At 32.4% G+C, this 21,192-nt stretch overlaps 1 protein-coding gene across 2 annotated transcripts in view; it reads right to left on the bottom strand.

Moving 5' to 3' along the window:
* Positions 1-899: 899 nt before the first annotated feature.
* Positions 900-21,192, bottom strand: part of LOC140450155 (sensory neuron membrane protein 2-like) — a 383,672-nt gene continuing 363,379 nt past the window's right edge. For both annotated transcript variants that reach the window (XM_072543601.1, XM_072543602.1), the window contains 2 exons: positions 12,679-12,804; positions 900-1,095 (listed from right to left, as the gene is read on the bottom strand). In XM_072543601.1, the coding sequence (XP_072399702.1) occupies positions 928-1,095; positions 12,679-12,804 (294 nt within the window). In that variant the 3' untranslated portion in view covers positions 900-927. The remainder of the gene's footprint in view (positions 1,096-12,678; positions 12,805-21,192) is intronic.

Raw genomic sequence — 21,192 nt, 5'->3', positions numbered from 1 at the left:
ACGTCAATTTTTGTTTCTAAGAAAAATCAGGATTTCTAATAAGTACTACGGTAAAATCTTCATCTGCAAATTCAAAAAAATGTAGGCTCGGGAGCGTAAGGGATAAGGGGACCATGCCTTTTCTTGATCGCCAAATTTTACACCAGAATATAAAAAGTATACATTTTCTACAAATTTGTTAATACGTTGTTTCTGTTTTAAAACCATAAAATACCCATAAATGTAACAAAATACATAATTGCTATTCACACACGATACCTGAGATTGATTCATTTTAAAACAAATAATAAAAAAATATATTTATATGTATCAAGATAAATAATATTATCTTGATACAACAAGACAGTAGAACTGAAATTGAAACTCTTTCGGTATCTTCAATCTCGACTAGCTTGTTATCAGTAGGCTGATACTTCCCGACATAATCAGTAGGGCTGCCAAATATATACAGATAAACTTTGCCGTCGAGTATATACTTTATCAACACTTCCAAATAATTACTTTTTACACTTATTTACATTTACATTTTTGAACAAGTCACAACAAGTTCATCACCAGATTATAAAACCTTCGGTCATATATTTCTAAATGTAAGTCCTATTTATGCAAACTGTGTAGCAATAAAACTGTACGTGGAGGAAAAAATCGTAATGGATTTGGATTTAGAACCAAAAATACTCTAGAAAAACAGTTGTTTTCTTAGATTTGTTCAAAGCACGGTGCTTTGCAGCACCGTGTATCGAAGAATGCTCGACAATCTGATAACGGAATAAGCATTTCAAAGTATGTCCGTATTAACATGTTTTATTATTTGACATTTAAAAAATTAGTTGGAATCACGCAAACATTACTGTAAATACAGCTTTGTAAATAAATAAAAAAACAAATTTTTTGCTGTAAAAAAAATTTATTTACAAGTTAAATAACTTATTTTCTAAGTGATATTACTTTTTTTCTTATAAGAATACCAGCCACGACCAACAGGGATAAAGAACATACTGCTATTAATCCATATTTAACACCATTAGCTATTTTCACTACGTTGAAAAATTTGTTGTTCAGCATATCGACAAGGTCGTCTGTCAAGTCAGCACACTAAAATATAAAAAAATTGTATTAAAACAACCATAGTTTATTTATGGTCTTTGATCATAACAGACTATTTGTAGAAAAAATAGAACAAATATCCAATGACATGTTTATTGTTTATAATTTATTTTGAAAAATCATTTTTACGCATCATGTCTCACCCAATCTCAAGGTTTATTAACATCGTGCATCTGTCAAATAAACGTCAAAGTGTAAATACGAACTTAAAAGTTATCTGCATTTTAAAGTATAATTTCAGATAGTTTTAGATATAAACTCAAGTTAAATTACACATTTTAAAGTTCTCTGCGAATTTTTATGATTTAGGAAGTCCTAAACACAGTTACATTCTATTACTATAGTTTAATATATATACATTAGTACTAGTTTAGTCGTCGAAGCGATCGTCGAAGGCTCCATTTATGGAGTCTTCTAACGGGGGCGAGCCCCCCGATAAAATGCCAAGGGATCAGGATGCGATGGATGATTGCAGTTATGGTTCCCATGGATTTTCGTCCCATCAGCTAGAAAACTCGATAAGTAGTCTTAATAATATTAATCATTTAAAAACCGATAAACAAATTAACCCATTAACTTCTAGTGAGATAGAAAAAAGCAGACCTGTATATTTATATGATAAAACTGATTTAGGGCCATTTCACATTTTTATTGAAAACAATGATAAAAATTTTACAGGCAAATTAAATGCAGTTAAGATAGGTGAAATATTATTTACCGTACACCCAGAAATTGATAATTATATTAAAAAATTTGATTCAATTGGACGCAACCGGATTAGAATAACATTTAAAAACTATGCTAGTGCAAATACCTTAATTACTTCTAAATTGCTTATTCAAAAAAATCTAATTGCATATATTCCGAAATTTCAATTATTTAAATTAGGTGTAGTTAGGGATATACTTAGAATCAGATATATCGGAAGAATATCTTAAAGAAAAAATAAAAGAATTTGATCACCATTGTAAATTCTCGGTGGATTATGTGAAAAGAATAAAGAGAAAAATAGTAACAGATGATAAAGTAGTTTTTAAACCTAGAAAATCGGTAATTATATCATTCAAATGTCAAAGTATACCAAAATATATCGTAATTAACCATGTTTTACATAATGTAGAAAAATACCAACAAAAAGTAATTATTTGCTACAACTGTTATAGGTATGGACACATGAGTAAGCAATGTAAAAGCAACCCTAGATGTCTTAAATGTCATGAGTCTCACCCTTCCGATTCTTGTTCTTTATCATCCTTTAATAAAAAATGTTTCTCGTGTGAAGGTGAACACTTCACTAATGAATGGGAGATATGTCCAGAATTCGACCGCCAAAAAAAAAATAAAACATTACATGTCTGAAAACAGCTTGTCTTTCAAAGAAACGCTTAAATTATTTCCTAAAGTAACCTATGCATCGATAACAGCTAATAATTCCTCAATAAATTCACATCAAATTCCAATTATGAACGCTCCATCTTTTTCATATTCCTCTTCTCAATTGTCCACATCCCCTTCACCCCCGAATCAGCTCGCCCACCCTACAGTTTCAAACAGATATACAATAATAAAACCTCCAAAATCCAAACGACCCCTCCCTTCCTCGCAAGACCCAATAGCAAAAGAACATCAAAAAATAATAAAGTTAAACCCCATGTCCACCAGACCTGGCGGCATGTTCAATTCATCTTCTTATCAATCTACATTTAATGCATAACAAGGATCCAAAATACATGAATCTCCTAAAGAATTAACAGAACTAATATCAAATATAGTTATAAGTATTATTTCTAATATGAATCACAAAAATTCTGAAATCCCAGAAAATCAGTTTTAATAAATTTAATTCAAACAGTTTTAAGTTCTCTCTCATATAATAATGAATAGTGTGGTAATTTGTCAATGGAATTGTAGATCGGCTAACTCTAATAGAGAAAATCTTCTCCACCTACTAGAAGATCAGAAAGTTGATATCGCATTATTATCAGAAACTAGATTTAAACCAGAAAAGTATATTAACTTTCACGGATATAATATTGTCAGAGACGACCGCTTTTCAGCAACTGTCGGTGGTGGCTCGGCAATATTAATAAACTCAAATCTGTATTATGAGGAAGTCACCATGAAAGTCAAATTATTAAACATCAATACAGTAGCCATTAAAATTAAGTTTAAATCATTCACTGTCACATTTATATCGATGTATGTTCCCCCAGGAGAAAAGTTATCGTTACAACAGTGGAACAATTTTATAACATCTATAGAGAGACCGTTGCATTGCCTGGGGCTTGGACAATCATACAGATATAAAAGGCAAAATCTTAATGGACTGTATAGATGATAACAATTTGATATACAAAAATGATGGCTCTCCTACTTTCTTTAGGAACTTTTTGAAATCGGCAATAGATCTGACCATTTGTACTCCTGACTTAAGTCATCTGATCACTTGGAAAACACTTCAAGACCTATTCGGTTCAGACCATGCACCTATAAGGGTCGAATTAGAGGATCAACCAACTCATATATATATATATATATATATATATATAACCCGTATTCACAAAAGTGGAATTTAAAGAAAGCCGACTGGAAATTATATGAACAATTTTCGGAAGATATCTTCTCTCAATATGAAGATATAAATTCATATGAAAAATTTTTGCACAATATAAATACAACTGCATCCTACTGCATCCCCAAATTTAAAATAAAAAAAACAACTTCCAGAGGAAAATACTGGTGGGATTTAGAATGTGAGGAAGCAGTCAGAAGAAGACGGGAAAGTTTTTGTATATTCAAAGATCATCCAAACCAAGAAAACCTACTTAAGTATAAAAAAGATGATGCCCACGTGAAGAAGATCACTAAACAAGCTAAAAGAAATAGCTGGAGAGATTATGTCAGGTCCTTAAATAGGTCGGTCCCTATTAAAGATGTATGGTCAAAAGTTAATAGACTAAAAAATAGAAAAACTAAGAACAAAGTCCCTATAATACTATCGAAAGCTTCATGGATAGAAGAGTTTCACCAAAATATCACTCCACTGTCTGCAGAATTAGTAATTCCTGACCTACAAGTAAATGCGCAATACGACTATCCAGAACAAATGTTTCTTAATCAAACCATTTTCTGGCACTGAACTTTCTAGCACACACACACACACACACACACACACACACACACACACACACACACACACACACACACACACACACACACACACACACACACACACACACACACACACACACACACACACACACACACACACACACACACACACACACACACACACACACACACACACACACACACACACACACACACACACACACACACACACACACACACACACACACACACACACACACACACACACACACACACACACACACACACACACACACACACACACACACACACACACACACACACACACACACACACACACACACACACACACACACACACACACACACACACACACACACACACACACACACACACACACACACACACACACACACACACACACACACACACACACACACACACACACACACACACACACACACACACACACACACACACACACACACACACACACACACACACACACACACACACACACACACACACACACACACACACACACACACACACACACACACACACACACACACACACACACACACACACACACACACACACACACACACACACACACACACACACACACACACACACACACACACACACACACACACACACACACACACACACACACACACACACACACACACACACACACACACACACACACACACACACACACACACACACACACACACACACACACACACACACACACACACACACACACACACACACACACACACACACACACACACACACACACACACACACACACACACACACACACACACACACACACACACACACACACACACACACACACACACACACACACACACACACACACACACACACACACACACACACACACACACACACACACACACACACACACACACACACACACACACACACACACACACACACACACACACACACACACACACACACACACACACACACACACACACACACACACACACACACACACACACACACACACACACACACACACACACACACACACACACACACACACACACACACACACACACACACACACACACACACACACACACACACACACACACACACACACACACACACACACACACACACACACACACACACACACACACACACATTAACATCGTGCGCATGGGATGTATGGCACAGGGTGAAAAATGTTGCCTAAACAATGACGCAAATAGTTTCTTACGTTTATATTTTTATGATTAACAAATTATTTTATGTGTTTATGGGTAGTACGTGTAGGCAAAACATAATATTGTTTTAATTGTTAAAATCAATGGTTTATTGTTTCCTTCGGCAGTGGACATTTTAAATGTGGTCATAAGATAGTGCTGAGCAATAAGGGTTACCATAGGTTTTTCCACGAATATACGACTGTTTTGGATTATTGCGACAACGCATATTTTACTGTGCAAGTAGAAGTATGAAAGTAAATTGGTCTAATTATTATTACAATAAAAAGGATCTACTGTTAGTATGACATATAAACTAAAATTATTTCTGTTAATAGATGTTCAGATGTTTAGTTTTTTGTTTATACGAAGAGTCAATTCATGTTTGGTTTACTTTAAGGCTCGTTTTATTTCTTGTCTGTTTCGAAAATAAAACATTCTTAGCCGAGGTGTAGTCCGTTGGAACGGACTGGCGCCCATTCTTGTTTGCGACCTGTTTTGGTGAAAAGAACTCCAACCCACTCCGCTGCCTGACAGAATTCAGCTAACATGGACATACCTCTGTGTCTCCCCTTCTTCTTCCCTCTCATAGACTCTTCTGAGTCTACAAATTAAAATGTAAAGGGAAAACGCGCACGAAGTTGACCCTAGTCGCCTCAGAGATAGCTCAAAACGAGAGCTTTTTTTTCAAATGTGAACAATATCATCCTTTTGTTTGCAGTTAGTTCTAAATAAATTTCTGTCAATTCTAAAAATGTCAAAAATTTTCCAAATATACTCAGACAAAAGTGTTAAGATCGATTTACGAGAATTTAAATATAAGATAAAAATGGATCTCTTTCAGCCTGTTACGGTCTTTCTGTTTATATACAATCTAGCAAAATATAAATTTTCATAGTAAATATTTTCATTACAGCTATATGCTATCAAAAATGTATACCTAAAGCTACCTTTATAATATAAAAATTATTTTTAGACCATACAAATAAAAGAAAGTTAGGTAAGTGGAAAAAGGTATTTAAGGAAAATTGTAATTATAACCGTAACAGCATTGCAGTTTGCTCAGGAATGCGTATTAAAAAGCATTAAAAAGTAACTATTAGCATGACAGATAAAACGTTTGGGACATTAAGTGTTACGGACAACCGTAAACCGTCAAAAGCTGAAACTATAGGAAAAATTTTCAGTGTCCAAAGATTAAGATCATGCTTAAGTTTAAACTTAAAATGCAACATTCTGAAATTAAATTGAAATCAAATTAAATCAAGGGTTTCGAAAAATTTTAATTTTGCTCTAAAGTAAAGGACCTCTGGTTTTGAGGATATCAAAGATTATTATTTATAAAATAATTAAAACTTAAACCATGTTTAAAACTACCCGTAAAATACTAAACTTACATTATATATTTATACAATACAAATTTACATTTCAGGTCTAAGATTTTTGTCCGTCATGCATTCCTTATATTTTTAATGCTTTTTATGAAGCATTCCCGGAAAAATGAGTAATTTGAAACAAGTCAAGAAATTGGTATATTAGAGCTGTATTTTTTAAAACCAACAATTGAGTATGTTACAGACTGGTGAGACTAGAAGATTTTAATAGACTAGATTTTAATAGATTTTAATATCATATTTGCTGATACAACTTTATTGAAGCTGTGTTGTTGAAAATCCTGCAGTCTCTGATAATTTTTCATAACTCCCAAAGGGATCATAAATTACTGCCTTCAAATACAAGTTTTGTACTTGATTAGAGAGAACAAGTATGCATTAAATGTAATAAAATAATTATATTTTAAAGCGTTAATATTAGAACCATATGCTTAACTCTAAACAATTTTAAATAGAATAACTTCAGCTATTTTTGTATTTCTTTAAATTATAGCAACCATGATTACTCAAAGATTGGTCTGATTTGCGAGGAATATGAATAAAGCAGCGATATAACGAAAAACAAAGTTTTAAATAAAAAAAGGTAAAGAATATCTCAAAGATAAACTCTTGTGTGCGGAAAACAAGCATGAATACAGTGTAAACTTTTACTTCAGTAGGTTTACTATTTAAGCAAAATGGTTGGAGAGGCTATAATATCAGCTCGACTGAAAAACAATCAGGTTCCTACCACCATAAAGTGGATGAGAGTAAGGATGATGGATCAGTACCTCTTTTATCAGATGGATTCTGTTTGGCATTAAATCAGCTTCTTGGAATAATTTTGGAAAAAACTTCAGAAATACAATTTTTAACAAATATCTTAAAAATACTGGATTCTTTTTTGATCCATGCTAATATGATCGTTAAGTTTGACGAGAAGAACGTCAATTTAAATTAACATAGTTTATATCTAGGAAGTGTATTTTTTAAGCGGGCTACCATACTTTTATGGCAAGGAAGACTGACACTCACGTTACTAAATAAGTTAATACTGCGAATAAATATGCAAGTTTTATAAGCTTTCTTAGAGGTGAGAGTCCATGTAACTGCATATAAGTCCTAGTGTTTTGGTGGTTTCTTCAATTCGAGAAAAATCGAGTTATTTGGAGACGAATTGAGATTTCATGTTTAACTCGCAAGTCATCGTGCGTAACGTCAGGTTTTAATGGTTTTTGTTAAATAGTTCTAATAAAATAAATTAAACTTCAGAATATAATTTATTGGTTAGTCTTTAAATAGACATATTACAGATGTCTAATGTTGTTGTACAGTTGTTACGTTCAATGCCCAAAATTGTTGTCCGTCGTGTATACCATAAGGGTTAGATTCGACCGTTACTTGATGGAAATTCATTTTATTTAACAATAAAACACTGAAATCTTTTGTTTTCAAGAGTATAACAGAACATAAGAAGGCTTCCAATAATAGAATAACAGATTCTACGTACGCACTTTACCTTCTAGACCAGAATTATTCTTTTAATGACGAACTTCAAATTCTTCACATCAAAAATAAAGGCATTGACTTAGCTTTATTAGAATCTATAGAAATCAATAAAATAAAAAATATAGGCATAATTCTAATTGACCAACTTGAGACAATTAGTTCTCCCCTCCTCAACCTACGAGATAAGCACATACCAAAACTAATACTACTAATACATACTACTTCTAATTTACTATTGATTAATAATGCTTCCGATTCATATTTTTGGTTAATATATATAAAACAACTCCCCCTTCTTCTTCTTCGCGTGCCATATCAGAATTGTCCGACGTTGGCGATCACCATTGCGAAGGCTTCTCGATCTTCTGCAATATGAAATAATTGTCCTGCATTTGATATCTGAGTCCATTTACAAATGTTTTTTAACCAAGAAACTTGTTTCCTTCCTACACCTCTACCGTCCTCTATTTTGCCTTTAAGGATCAGTTGTAATATTTTATATCGACTTCCTCTTACTATATGTTCCAGATAAGAAATTTTTTGATGTTTAACTTCTTTAGCAGTTCTCTATCTTTGTTGACACTCCTCAGTATTTCTTCATTAGTTTTCCTTGCTGTCTAAGGTATCTTCAGCATTCGTCTATGAACCCACATTTTCAATGCTTCAATTTTGTTCATGATCGATACTTTTAGCGTCCACACTTCTGCACTATACAAAAATACGGATCAAACATAGCACTTAACCATTCTAACAACTCCCCCACTAGCAATATTTGCGTCGTTTCGGTTTTTTCCCATGTCATAACTATGCTGTAAAATTTGTTTCTTGTAAATAAATAATTGTTGGCGAGATTATTGAATACAAATATTTAAGCATTTCTAAACGGATATAGAACTTCATTTGATTTGATCTTCATGCTTTTTTTTTAAGTATGGCTTAATTGTTGTTATATGTATAAAGTCGTGTATATCCAACGTGTATGTTTGTAGTAAGCTGGGGGGATCAGACGAGCTAGAATAATTTTCAAAAAAGTCAAGAGTTTGTTCGTATGTTAAGTAAAATTTATTTGATATATTGTGAAATATTATTTTTGTTGGCATCATCACTTCCTGAATTGATATGGTCCACACCAGATCATGCTCAAAATACAACAAAGCTTTTTTTCATATTTTCCCCATGTTTCTAGCAGAATAACCTTAACTATATATGGCTAAAAATATTTCATAAGATATTTCTTCATCTTTGTTGTCTCTTTCGATTTTTTAGTTGAAATTATCATTTTTGTATTACCTTTTTCTTTTTCTTGTTTTTTTTATGCAGGCTGTATGTTTTTCAATGTATCTCCAGTAAGTTGTTGTTCCATCGTTTTCGTGGTTTTCCTACTAATCGTCTTCCTATTGGGGAACCGTCTGTTGCCTTCTTTACTACTCTATTTATTGTCATTCGGCTTACATGATCATTCCATTCTACTCTTCTAGTTCTTATCCAGTCCTTGATGTTCTCCACCTTGCATCTATGTCGTATATCTGTACTTCTAAATCTGTTCTATATTGTTTTAACATCAATGTTTCTAAGTGTTTTTATTTCTGCTGTTTCTAACGTTATTTTTGTCCTCTCTGCGTCAGTTAGTGTTTCTGTCGTATGTCATTATTGGTCTGATGACTGTTTTGCAAATTCTGCCTTCCATTTCTTTCCTGATATGTTTATTTCTTCATATCCTGATATGTTTATTTCTTCATATAGTTTTATTCAAGCAACCTGCGGCTCTGTTTGCTCTATTCATTTGATCTTCCACTTCTTTTTCGAGCTTTCCATAGCTACATAATGTGATGCCCATTTTTCTGTTAAGGTAGTTCCTAACATCACATGAAACATGAGCAGGAGCCCCATCCAATTGGAGCCACATGTTTGTTCGGACACTAAGGGGAAGGTTCTCAATAAGGATCCAAAAATCTTGTTTTATGAAATTTAAAAAATTTTAAAAATTCAAAATATTTAAAAAAATTATTTAATTGAGATTTCCGTCAAAAAAATACGGGCGGATAACATACTCGCCCATAATACCGCCCCAAACGTTAACACTCCATCGGTGTTGGCGATTAATAGTACGAAATAAATGTTTGTTTACTGTATCATAATAATGAAAATTATGTCTATTTACTAGTCCATTATTGTGAAAAGTATTTTCGTCTGAAAATGTCACATTTTAAAAAAATCAGAATCCTCCCTAACTTTATCTTAAACGTTTAAATTTATCCAACAAAAATTTAAAAGCTTATCATAATCAAAGTGGTGCTGCAGTTGAGTATGATACGGATGATAGTGGCTTGTCTTAAGTATTCTACATGTACTCGTTTGACTGATTTCTAATTCACCCGAAAGCACGACAACAAGTTCGTTGACGTTATCACCACTAACTGCTTTATTTCTATGTACCTTTTGGTATGCAACATTACCAGTAGCACGGAATCTATTCAGCAATCTCTCAAAAACTTCCTGCGTTAGGTGTTTTCTATCAGGATAATTTTGAGCGGTAATTTTAGAAGCTAAGAGACAATTTTCCAAGCACTAGTAGATTTTCTTGGACTTAGGTTCATAAAAAAGATTATCATGATACTAAGTCTTTTTTATTTTCTTTTTTTCGGCAGGAAATCCATGCCTTTTACAAGAAATAATATTGACTAAAAAACATTTTATCAACGATATAATAAGGTTTAAAAGAGAAACTTTTGACTTACCAAGCATGTAAAGGTTCTGTGTTAACAAGTATACATTAAACGTCACAATTAAAATAACAATAAAAGCATAGGAGGACAGACGCACTAAGTCAGTACATGTAAAATGTATTTTAAAATTTAATATGTTGTTTATTGATGTTGGTTTATCATTTAAACAATTAGTTATTTTAACATCATAGGCGTTCTGAGATTATCTTTTTGGATGTTTTTAAATTAAATTAAAATATATCTTGTTTAAATTTTTGACATCTTTTTTATCATTTATTACATTATTATTCTTTTTGATTTGTATCTACCGTTGTATTGAAACCAAATTTGGAAGAACAACCGTCCAACAGATGAAACTCTACAAAAAAATATTAGCTAAAACGACAAATCAAAGAAATCGAAGAATGCAGGCATGGGTGAAAATATGCCTTTTTGCCGTGGGTAGTATTAAAACCAAATTTGGAAGGACAACCGTCCAACAGATGAAACTCTACAAAAAATTATTGGCTAAAAGGACAAATCAAAGAAATCGAAGAATTTTTTTACTTAGATGTAAAACAGAAAATTTAGTACCAAACTTTTTAAATTTAAATATATAACACATTATTCTTAATTCTGTAAACCTTGCACGTAAATTTGGTAACGTTTTTACTATATTCACAAAACAAACCTTGAATTTACTCATAGCAGATACCGATGATACCACTATCTCATTAAAAACATTAGACTCGGAACTAGAAAAACTAGAAACAAAATTAATCGAATTAATACCAGTTGCTACTTTTAATACATTTAAAGAAACATCCATACAATACAATTATTTATTGTTATTGTGATAAGTGAAGTGATACGTGAAAAAGCAGAGCAAGGTGCGGCTAAAGTATTAGCCAAGTTTCGTGTAGTATTAAATTAGCATAGAACTAACGTTATTGATCATAGTAATGATCGGATAGCAAAATAACCATAAGATTCCTAATGGAATTTTACTAATAAAAAAAGGTTTTTACATAATTCTCATCTTCAACATTTATATCTAGTTTTGTAGACCGTTGTTCCAAATATTTAGTCATCTTTGGTAAAGATATGATACATTTTTTTCTTAGATTATATTACATAGAAAATTATATAATCGGTAATTAATATTATATATATATATATATATATATATATATATATATATATATATATATATATATATATATATATATATATATATATATATATATACGTTCGAATTATCGGGTAAAGTGGTCTGTAATGAAAATCTTTCTTTTTTCTGAGATACTCAATATATATATATATATATATATATATATATATATATATATATATATATATATATATATATATATATAGATAATTATATAATTGGACTACAATTCATGTTTTTACTGCTAATTATTTTGGAGAAGTGCTTATTGCTTGTAATTATATTTACAATTATTTACAATTTACAAAAACTAATTTAATATTTTCTGTATAAAAACATTATATATCTAGTAATCATATCCAATATAAAGTATCATAACGTAGAAAATTTAGTGAAGGCGCTAGAGATGACAATTACATTTACGCCATTGTAATAACTTTATTCTAACTTACCTCTTCAATCCATATCACAGGCAACACTGTAGGCAATAATTTTTTAGTAAATGACACGTATTCGATATTCCTTAATACCACATTAAGTTGGACCCTTTTCCTTCCTTGTAAAGGAGTGCCAGTATTCTGCAATCAAATTATTATATTATTAGTTTTTAGTTAACAAAAGTATTTGTTAGTAAATATTTTTTGCAGCAAGAAATGATAAAATCACACAGTACATGGGCAAAATAGATGCAACAAGTAGCTATATGGGACACCAAACTAAGTAAAACATAGCAGTAATCTAAATAAAAATATATTGTATTAAATAAAAAAATAAAATTAACTTTTATATGTATACATAATAAGTGGAATAAAATAAAAATACGAATCCTATTGAATAAAATCAACATAACTAAGCTGTTAATTTCTGCGAAAAATAAATATTGGCATTGCTAGGATGGTTGAAGAAAAAGGACGATTTATTGGTTAATACCCAAACACCGGGGCAAACTAATCAATATTTAGTCTAGGTTAGAGGTGGCCGATCGATCACTACGCCGACGGGAAAACGGTTGCATTTCGATCAAAACTCAAAGACCATCAATACTTAAAAACCCGGGGTTGGATTGAAGGCATCTAGAGAGATGGCAAACGGACGACAAGCGCTGGCAGTGGTGCCATCGTTACAAAAGAGGAAGTATTCTTCCTCTATATAAAAATACCTGAAATGAATAAGTGGTACCAAATGACTGGAAGATGGAGATCATAATATCAATTTGTAAAAAAGCGACCAAAAGAACTATAACAATTATCGCCAATCACTCTACTAAGCAGCTACTAAGAGCTAAAATATATGATATAATTTTTATACGAAACTGAAAAATGCAGAAATATCTATGTAGAATTCATAAAGAGGCTTTCGCAAAGGTAGAAGCACATATTTATGATAAAACAGATAATCGAAAAAACGGTTAATTTTAGAGAAAAGTCTACCTAGCGTTCATAGATGACTGTGTCAAGATTAGGATTATAGAATAGTCTGCAGAAAATAAGAGTCGATAATAAACGACAATAAATTGATCAGCGTCATTACAAGCCTTAACAAGAACACCATTTACTTTATTTTATTTAAAATAAATGGGAGAATTGGAAACACTATAATTATTATATTATTGAACTAGCTAGTAATGATGGCTAGTACTCACGAGGATAAAATAGGTGAGTACCTTAAATTTTTCGAGAAAGTAAGAGCCATTATTGGTGAGTAGAATACTGTACTTTTTGTACAATTACAAACTAAAATGCAAAATATAGAAATCATTATCATTATTCGCTTTGTCTTTATTACTATGTGAAGTCGGCTTCTCTAATTACATTTCTACATAAGTTTCTATCTTAGCTTATGCAAAACAGAAATATGACCTTTAGTTTAATACCAATACAAAAATAAGGAGTGATTATAGGAGTGAGTATATCTTTTACTATTTATCATATTATCAGTATCCCTTTTTCATCAAGTAAAATAATGCAAAAAGTTTAAGTATAAAAAAAAACAAACCGCTAAGCTAATAAGCTCCAGCTCATTTGTATGCACCGACCTTTCCTTAGAGGATGGCGCCACCTGACAGCAAATATTCGTGGATTGAGTATCCTTTGTAACTCTTGTAGTTCAAATATCTCTAATATTTCGGAAATAACAGATCTGCTTGACCTGCTAAAATGAAAATTCGTATGAAAACTGATGATTTTGATAATAAAATAACTGAGTTAAACAATAAGCTCAGCCGGATTGATTTATTTAAGTTCACCGAATTCATGTATGATATTTCTAAGGAAGCTGTAGATCGCATAACACGTGCTAAAAATATTTTATTCAGAGGCGTACCAGAATCCCCCACTGGGGATGCACAACGCCGAAAAGATGACGATGCAAATAAGGTTAACCTTGTCTTGGAAACTTTTGGCTGCCAGGAAAAGCAAATCACCTTCTATAGCGTCAACAAAGCGAACCAATGACTTCCCCAAATGATAAAGGTAGTAATGGGTTATGAATACCACGATAAAGATATTGCGAGAAATAAAGCAATATTTTTGGAGAACAAATAAATACGTTTAAACGAACTCAGAAGTGAACTAGAAACTCGCAAAAATAACGATAAACATGAGTTAACTATCAAATACATTAATGGCACTCAAAAAATCACGAAATTTTGTTTAAACTTTTCTAGCGACAAATTTAATGACTGGCTATTTCTATAGGTATACTAATTTAGATTCACGTTCCGCTAAGTTTGTTTGACGAATTTGTACGCAGAATGCAACTTCTTAAACCGCACATGATTTGTATTGCCGAATTCTGGCTTAAACCCTCAATTGCTGACTGCTCTTTTAATATAAATTATTTGTCTAATATTATTAACACAACTTTCAAAGCTATTAGATCTTCCTAGAATAGATGCAATTCACTTATCTGTTGCCCATATTAAAAGAGGAAATCAATTTAGTAAGTCGATAACATATCGAGGATACATCATATATATATATATATATATATATATATATATATATATATATATATATATATATATATATATATATATGTATATATATATATATATATATATATATATATATATATATATATATATATATATATATATATATATACAGTTATATATGTGGTTTCAGTTGTTTTCCGGGTTTGACTCCGCGTTAAATTTAACTGCAACTGAAACCATATATATATATATATATATATATATATATATATATATATTGTTACGATAAATTCTGACCCAAAACCGTAAATATATTTATTACTAATATTTTCATTCACTCACGTATTTTTTAGGTAATGCCTACCTGACACACGATGGGTCCCCCTTTGTAATAAAAACAACAATTCGAACCTTCTGGAGACAAGCCGATTTAACCATACCGGTTCTGAGAACAATTCGCCGCTCTGTCTAGAAGGCCTTTCAGCAAAACAGCGGTCTATGTTCGATGTGTTTCGAGAAACAACTGTTTTCATTCTCGAATAACAGGACTTTATATTTATAGAGGAATTTTGGTTATGGAGGGACAGTTAATAAAGAAGATTCGCGCTCGCGATATTGTTGTTACGCTCGCCTACTAATAAATTATTGTATATGTAGTGATAAATAAATAAATATCAGTTATTGTGCTTTTTAATGAATTAAGATAAGAACAAGACATTATAAATTAAAGACTTAACAATTAATAAATTCACAACAATATACTCATGCAACCTCTTCTGTCCACTACTGGACATAGGTCTCTCCCATTTTTCGCCACTCTTCACGGTTCTGTGCGTCTTGTTGCCATTTCTTGGATATTCGTTTAATGTCGTCCATTCAGCGTGTTGGTGGTCGTCCTCTGCTGCGTTTCTCTTCTCTTGGGCGGCAGTCAATTAGTTTTCTGGTCCATCTTGAGTCTGTTAGTCTCGCTATGTGACCTGCCCAATTCCATTTCAGCTTGGCTATACGTTCGACGACATCAGTTATACCTATTCTTTTCCTTAGGTCTTGGTTCCTTATCTTGTCTTTTTTTTGTCAAGCCGAGAATCGATCTTTCAATGCGCCTTTGTGCCACTAGCATTTTTAGTACTGTTGTTTTTGTGACAGTGAGAGTTTCTGCTCCTTGTGTCATAATAGAAAGAACGCATTGGTCAAATGTCTTGTGTTTCATAGCTATCGGGATGTTGCTCTTAAAGATGTCTCTTAGTGAACCATTCGCCGCCCAAGCAAGTGCTATTCATCGCTGAAATTCACAGGTCTTATTATTCTTTCTTATTCTGATTTCATGACCGAGATATATGTGTACTTTTCTGTCAATTCTACCACTTGATTTTGGATAGTTAGGTGTTCGCTGGCAGCCAAATTTGTCATAAATTTGGTCTTACTGATGTTTATTTATAGACCTATTGTTGAAGCTACGTTTTCTAATTCTTGTACCATTTGTTGTGCTTTACGCAGATCTTCCGTAATAAGTACTGTATCTTCGGCAAAACGCAGATGATTGAGCATTTCCCTGTCTATTTTTATTCCTCTATTGTCCCACTTTGGCATTTTAAAGGCGTATTCGAGGACCGGTATAAATAATTTCGGTGAGTGTCGCCCTGTCTAACAACACGCTTTATATGTATTTCTCTGGTGGTATCATATAGTTTTACATGCATTGTGGCAGTTTGGTACAATGTTTGTACTAACTTTGTAAGCCGGCAGTCAATTCTACTATTGTTCAGAGCAGTTATAATGCTGTCTAATTCCACGATATCGAAGGCTTTGTAAAAGTCTACGAAGATAAGTACCAGCGATCTGTCACATTCTATGAATTTTTGTATTAAGGTTTTTACTGTTTGTAGGTGATCGACTGTTCCGAATTTTAAGCGGAAGCCGACTTGTTCTCGGTGCTGGTAAAAATCCAACTTTTTTCTAGTCTTGTAATTATTCGGGTAAACATTTTATAGATGTGATTCAATAAGCTGATTGGTCTATACTTTTCTAGGTGCGCGTTGTCTCCTTTCTTGTGTAGCAAAATTGTTACTGCATTGTTCCATGTTTCCGGTATGCAACAATCTGTTAGACAAAAGTTAAACAAAATATTTATTTGGTTGAGAAGGGCCCATCTTTATAGCTTCTATTACGACTCCATCTTCTTCTGGTGCTTTGCTGTTTTTTATCTTTTTCATTGCATTTTGGATTTCACTTAGTGTGATCTTTGGCATGAACTCTGAACCCTGGTTGATAATTTTGCGTGATGCGACGGCTTCCAAGTTCATTTGGTCTTCTCTTTGACTTGTGTATAGTTCTTAATAGAAATCTTCAACTATGTGTAGTAGTTCTTCTCTATTTGATATGGGGACTCCTTTTTTCTTTAGTTTTGTATATTTCACATTTTACATTGTTTAGCCGACTTCTCAGGACTTTCAGACTTTGATTCTCTTCTATAGTTCGGTCGACCTTTTCATTCTTAAATTTTCCTAAATCTTTCCTTATAACTTTTGATACTTCTTTATTTATTTTTCGTAGTTTTTCTTTATCAATGCTTTCGTTTCCTGTGATTTCTCTTCTAGTTTCCATAAGTTACTTTGTTTCAATGGTTATTTTTTCGTCTTGGCGACTTTTAGGGCAGCATTTTACTCGAGCCACTCGAATAGCTTCTACGATATTTTCGTTTAGGGTATTTACATTATTTATGTATTCATTTTGTTGTAGGATTTTAATAATATTGTCTTGGTATTCATTTAAATTCGTTGGGTCGTTCCCTATCGGGTTGTCTTTCTTCCATATATTCCATATCTATATATCTATGTTTATACAGTAAACGGCTAAATTATGAAATATTATCATTATTTCGAGAACGTCGAGTTTTGAGGGAATCCCAAAACAGGTCGATTTTTGTTATAAAATACCCATCTTATAACGTACATAGACTAGGGATGACGTCATCGGTGTGAATGTAGTGACATAACCGTTAATTTTTTTAAATAGAAATTGGTATAATGCCACACCTCATATGAAGGAGAATTTGATTCTCTATTTAACGACATTTTTAACTAAAATATTTTTTTAAGGGTACAAAACATTTTTTTTTAATTTAAATTCAACTAAATTACAACTAATGATTTACTTTTTAATATACTTTAAAGTAATCAAATTATGCATAACAATTATTTCAAATTAAATGTTCGAAATGCCATCCATAGGTTGGTAAATACTTAAAAAAGCAAAAATAAGTAAAAATAATAATGGACGCAAAAAGTTATCTCATAAACACTGAAACTTTTTGTCAAATGTTAATTCAAGCAAGTGATAGTGGCATAGTTACTGTAATATTTATTGACGTAAATGTTTTGATTTTGTGAAATTGTCATTAGTTGTCAATTGTAATTTTTACTTTTGAATACTAAATTATGGCTCACCTAAATGAAACACAACGCATAGAAATATTAATTCTTAGCGGGTGCGGAGATAAAAGAAAAACTCAGAACGAGGAATGCAATTTATTCAATGCAAAATATTCAGACAGACCCATCAGCCAATCAACAGTAAGTAAAATAGTCCGAAAATTTGGAGAAACTGGGCACGTTAAACATATTCCAAACGCTGGACGTCCTAAAATTGAAGACAATGTGAAACTTGCTCGCCGGCTTCAATTTTCTGAAATTATGCAGGATTTATGTATCCGCAATCCACATTTCATCAATCAAATCCTTTTTTCCGATGAAGCAACATTTTTTATACATGGTACCGTGAATCGTCAAAATTGCAGATATTGGAGTTAAGAAAACTCACATTGGATGACTGATTCATACATGCAATATCCTCAGAAAGTAAATGTATGGGCAGAGATCATTAATTACAGAATCATTGGCCCTTTTTTCTCTGAAGAAAATCTAACAGGAGAACGCTGTTTAACTTTTTTGAGAAATCAACTTATACCTGTCCTTGCTAACATGTAGCCAACAGGATGGACCCCATTCGCATTACGCACGTGCAGTATTCAGAACGAGGAATGCAATTTATTCAATGCAAAATATTCAGACAGACCCATCAGCCAATCAACAGTAAGTAAAATAGTTCGAAAATTTGGAGAAACTGGGCACGTTAAACATATTCCAAACGCTGGGCGTCCTAAAATTAAAGACAATGTGAAACTTGCTCGCCGGCTTTAATTTTCTGAAATTATGCAGGATTTATGTATCCGCAATCCACATTTCATCAATCAAATCCTTTTTTCCGATGAAGCAACATTTTTTATACATGGTACCGTGAATCGTCAAAATTGCAGATATTGGAGTCAAGAAAACTCACATTGGATGACTGAGTCATACATGCAATATCCTCAGAAAGTAAATGTATGGACAGGGATCATTAATTACAGAATCATTGGCCCATTTTTCTCTGAAGAAAATCTAACAGGAGAACGTTATTTAACTTTTTTGAGAAATCAACTTATACCTGTCCTTGCTAACATGTAGCCAACAGGATGGAGCCCCTTCGCATTACGCACGTGAAGTACGTCAATTTTTAAATCATTGCTTTCCCAGGAGGTGGATCGGAAGACGAGGTATTATAGAGTGGCCAGCAAGGTCGCCAGATCTAACACCTCTAGACTTTTTCCTGTGGGGTTACATAAAATCAAAAGTTTATGTCAATAGACCCCAAAACTTACAGGACTTGAAAGATATAATAATGTGTCCGTAGATTCGCATATTGTCAAGAAACCGATGGATGGCATTTCGAACATTTAATTTAAAATAATTATTATGCATAATTTGGTTAATTTATAGTACATTATTAATTAAATCATTAGTTGTAATTAGGGTCGCCGCTACCATGTGTGCCAAGTGTGCATCGCACACGGGCGGCCAACAGCAGTCCACTGATGATAATACTTTTTTAAAACGGAAATAAATTCAAATAATTAAATAGTTATGATTCAAATAATTCTGTGAACTCTAATATTCCAATCAATAATAATTATTCAGTAAGTGATAATACTCAAATGCGTTTCATTTATTATATATACTTCTTTATTTTCATCCTAATCTAAAAAAAATGTCAGAAAATATTATTTATTGTATGAACTGCCGCCCTTTTCCAGGTACAGTCATAAAGCAGTTTCGGGAATACTTTTTAATTCAAAGCGTCTTTCGGCTTTCGGAATTCAGTTATTTGGAATTTCACACGTAGATACTTTACAAAAATTTAGGCAAGTGGTTGTAAAGTTTCTGTTATAATATTGTTCCTATGGTTATGTTTATAGATGGGTTATTATGTCGTGCCGGACGCATCAAGGAATTTTCATATTGGCCAAAATACTTGGGAATTCCAAGTTTGGCCAAATCCAAATTTCTAATTGACTCGATGCAAGGAAATTCCACTTTTGCTACGTAAAACAAAGGATTTGTTTTACATAAAAGCAGGTAGATTTTCTCTCATCGGTCAGTCGAGCTTGCCTCTTCTACTGTAGACCTAGTCGGTGCTATTATTGTTCCTACTAAGTTATTGTTTTATTTCTGATTTCTTATATACCATTTTATTTTAGCATTATTGTATATTCAGACCTTTTCAGGTTAGAATATTACATTGATGTATATTTGTTCATGTACTGATTGTTTGATATTTTATTTGATTATTTTGATTGTTTATTTTTCTTGTATTTTGTGTCTAAGTTGTTCTTCCGTAAGTTAAGAACACTTAGAAATATTTATCTTGCTTTTTCTATTTTATATTTTGATTTGTACTTTGTCTAAGTAGTTCTTTCCGGTAAGTCAAAGAACTCTTAGAAATATTTTTCTGAATATTTGACTTGTTATTTTAATTGTGCGTCTAAGCCGTTCTTTTCCGGTAAGTCAAAAGAACACTTAGAAATATTTTCATAATCATTGTTGCATTATTATTTCCGATATTTTATCTAAGATATTTTCTTCCTTAAGTTAAGAAAATACTTAATACATTTGTCTCTTTCATTTTCTATTTTATGCTAAGTTGTTTCTTCCGT

Source organism: Diabrotica undecimpunctata, chromosome 9 (assembly GCF_040954645.1).
Source record: "Diabrotica undecimpunctata isolate CICGRU chromosome 9, icDiaUnde3, whole genome shotgun sequence".
Lineage (NCBI taxonomy): Eukaryota > Metazoa > Arthropoda > Insecta > Coleoptera > Chrysomelidae > Diabrotica > Diabrotica undecimpunctata.
The sequence above is the reverse complement of the archived record's forward strand: the minus strand, read 5'-3'. Positions and strand labels throughout refer to the sequence as shown.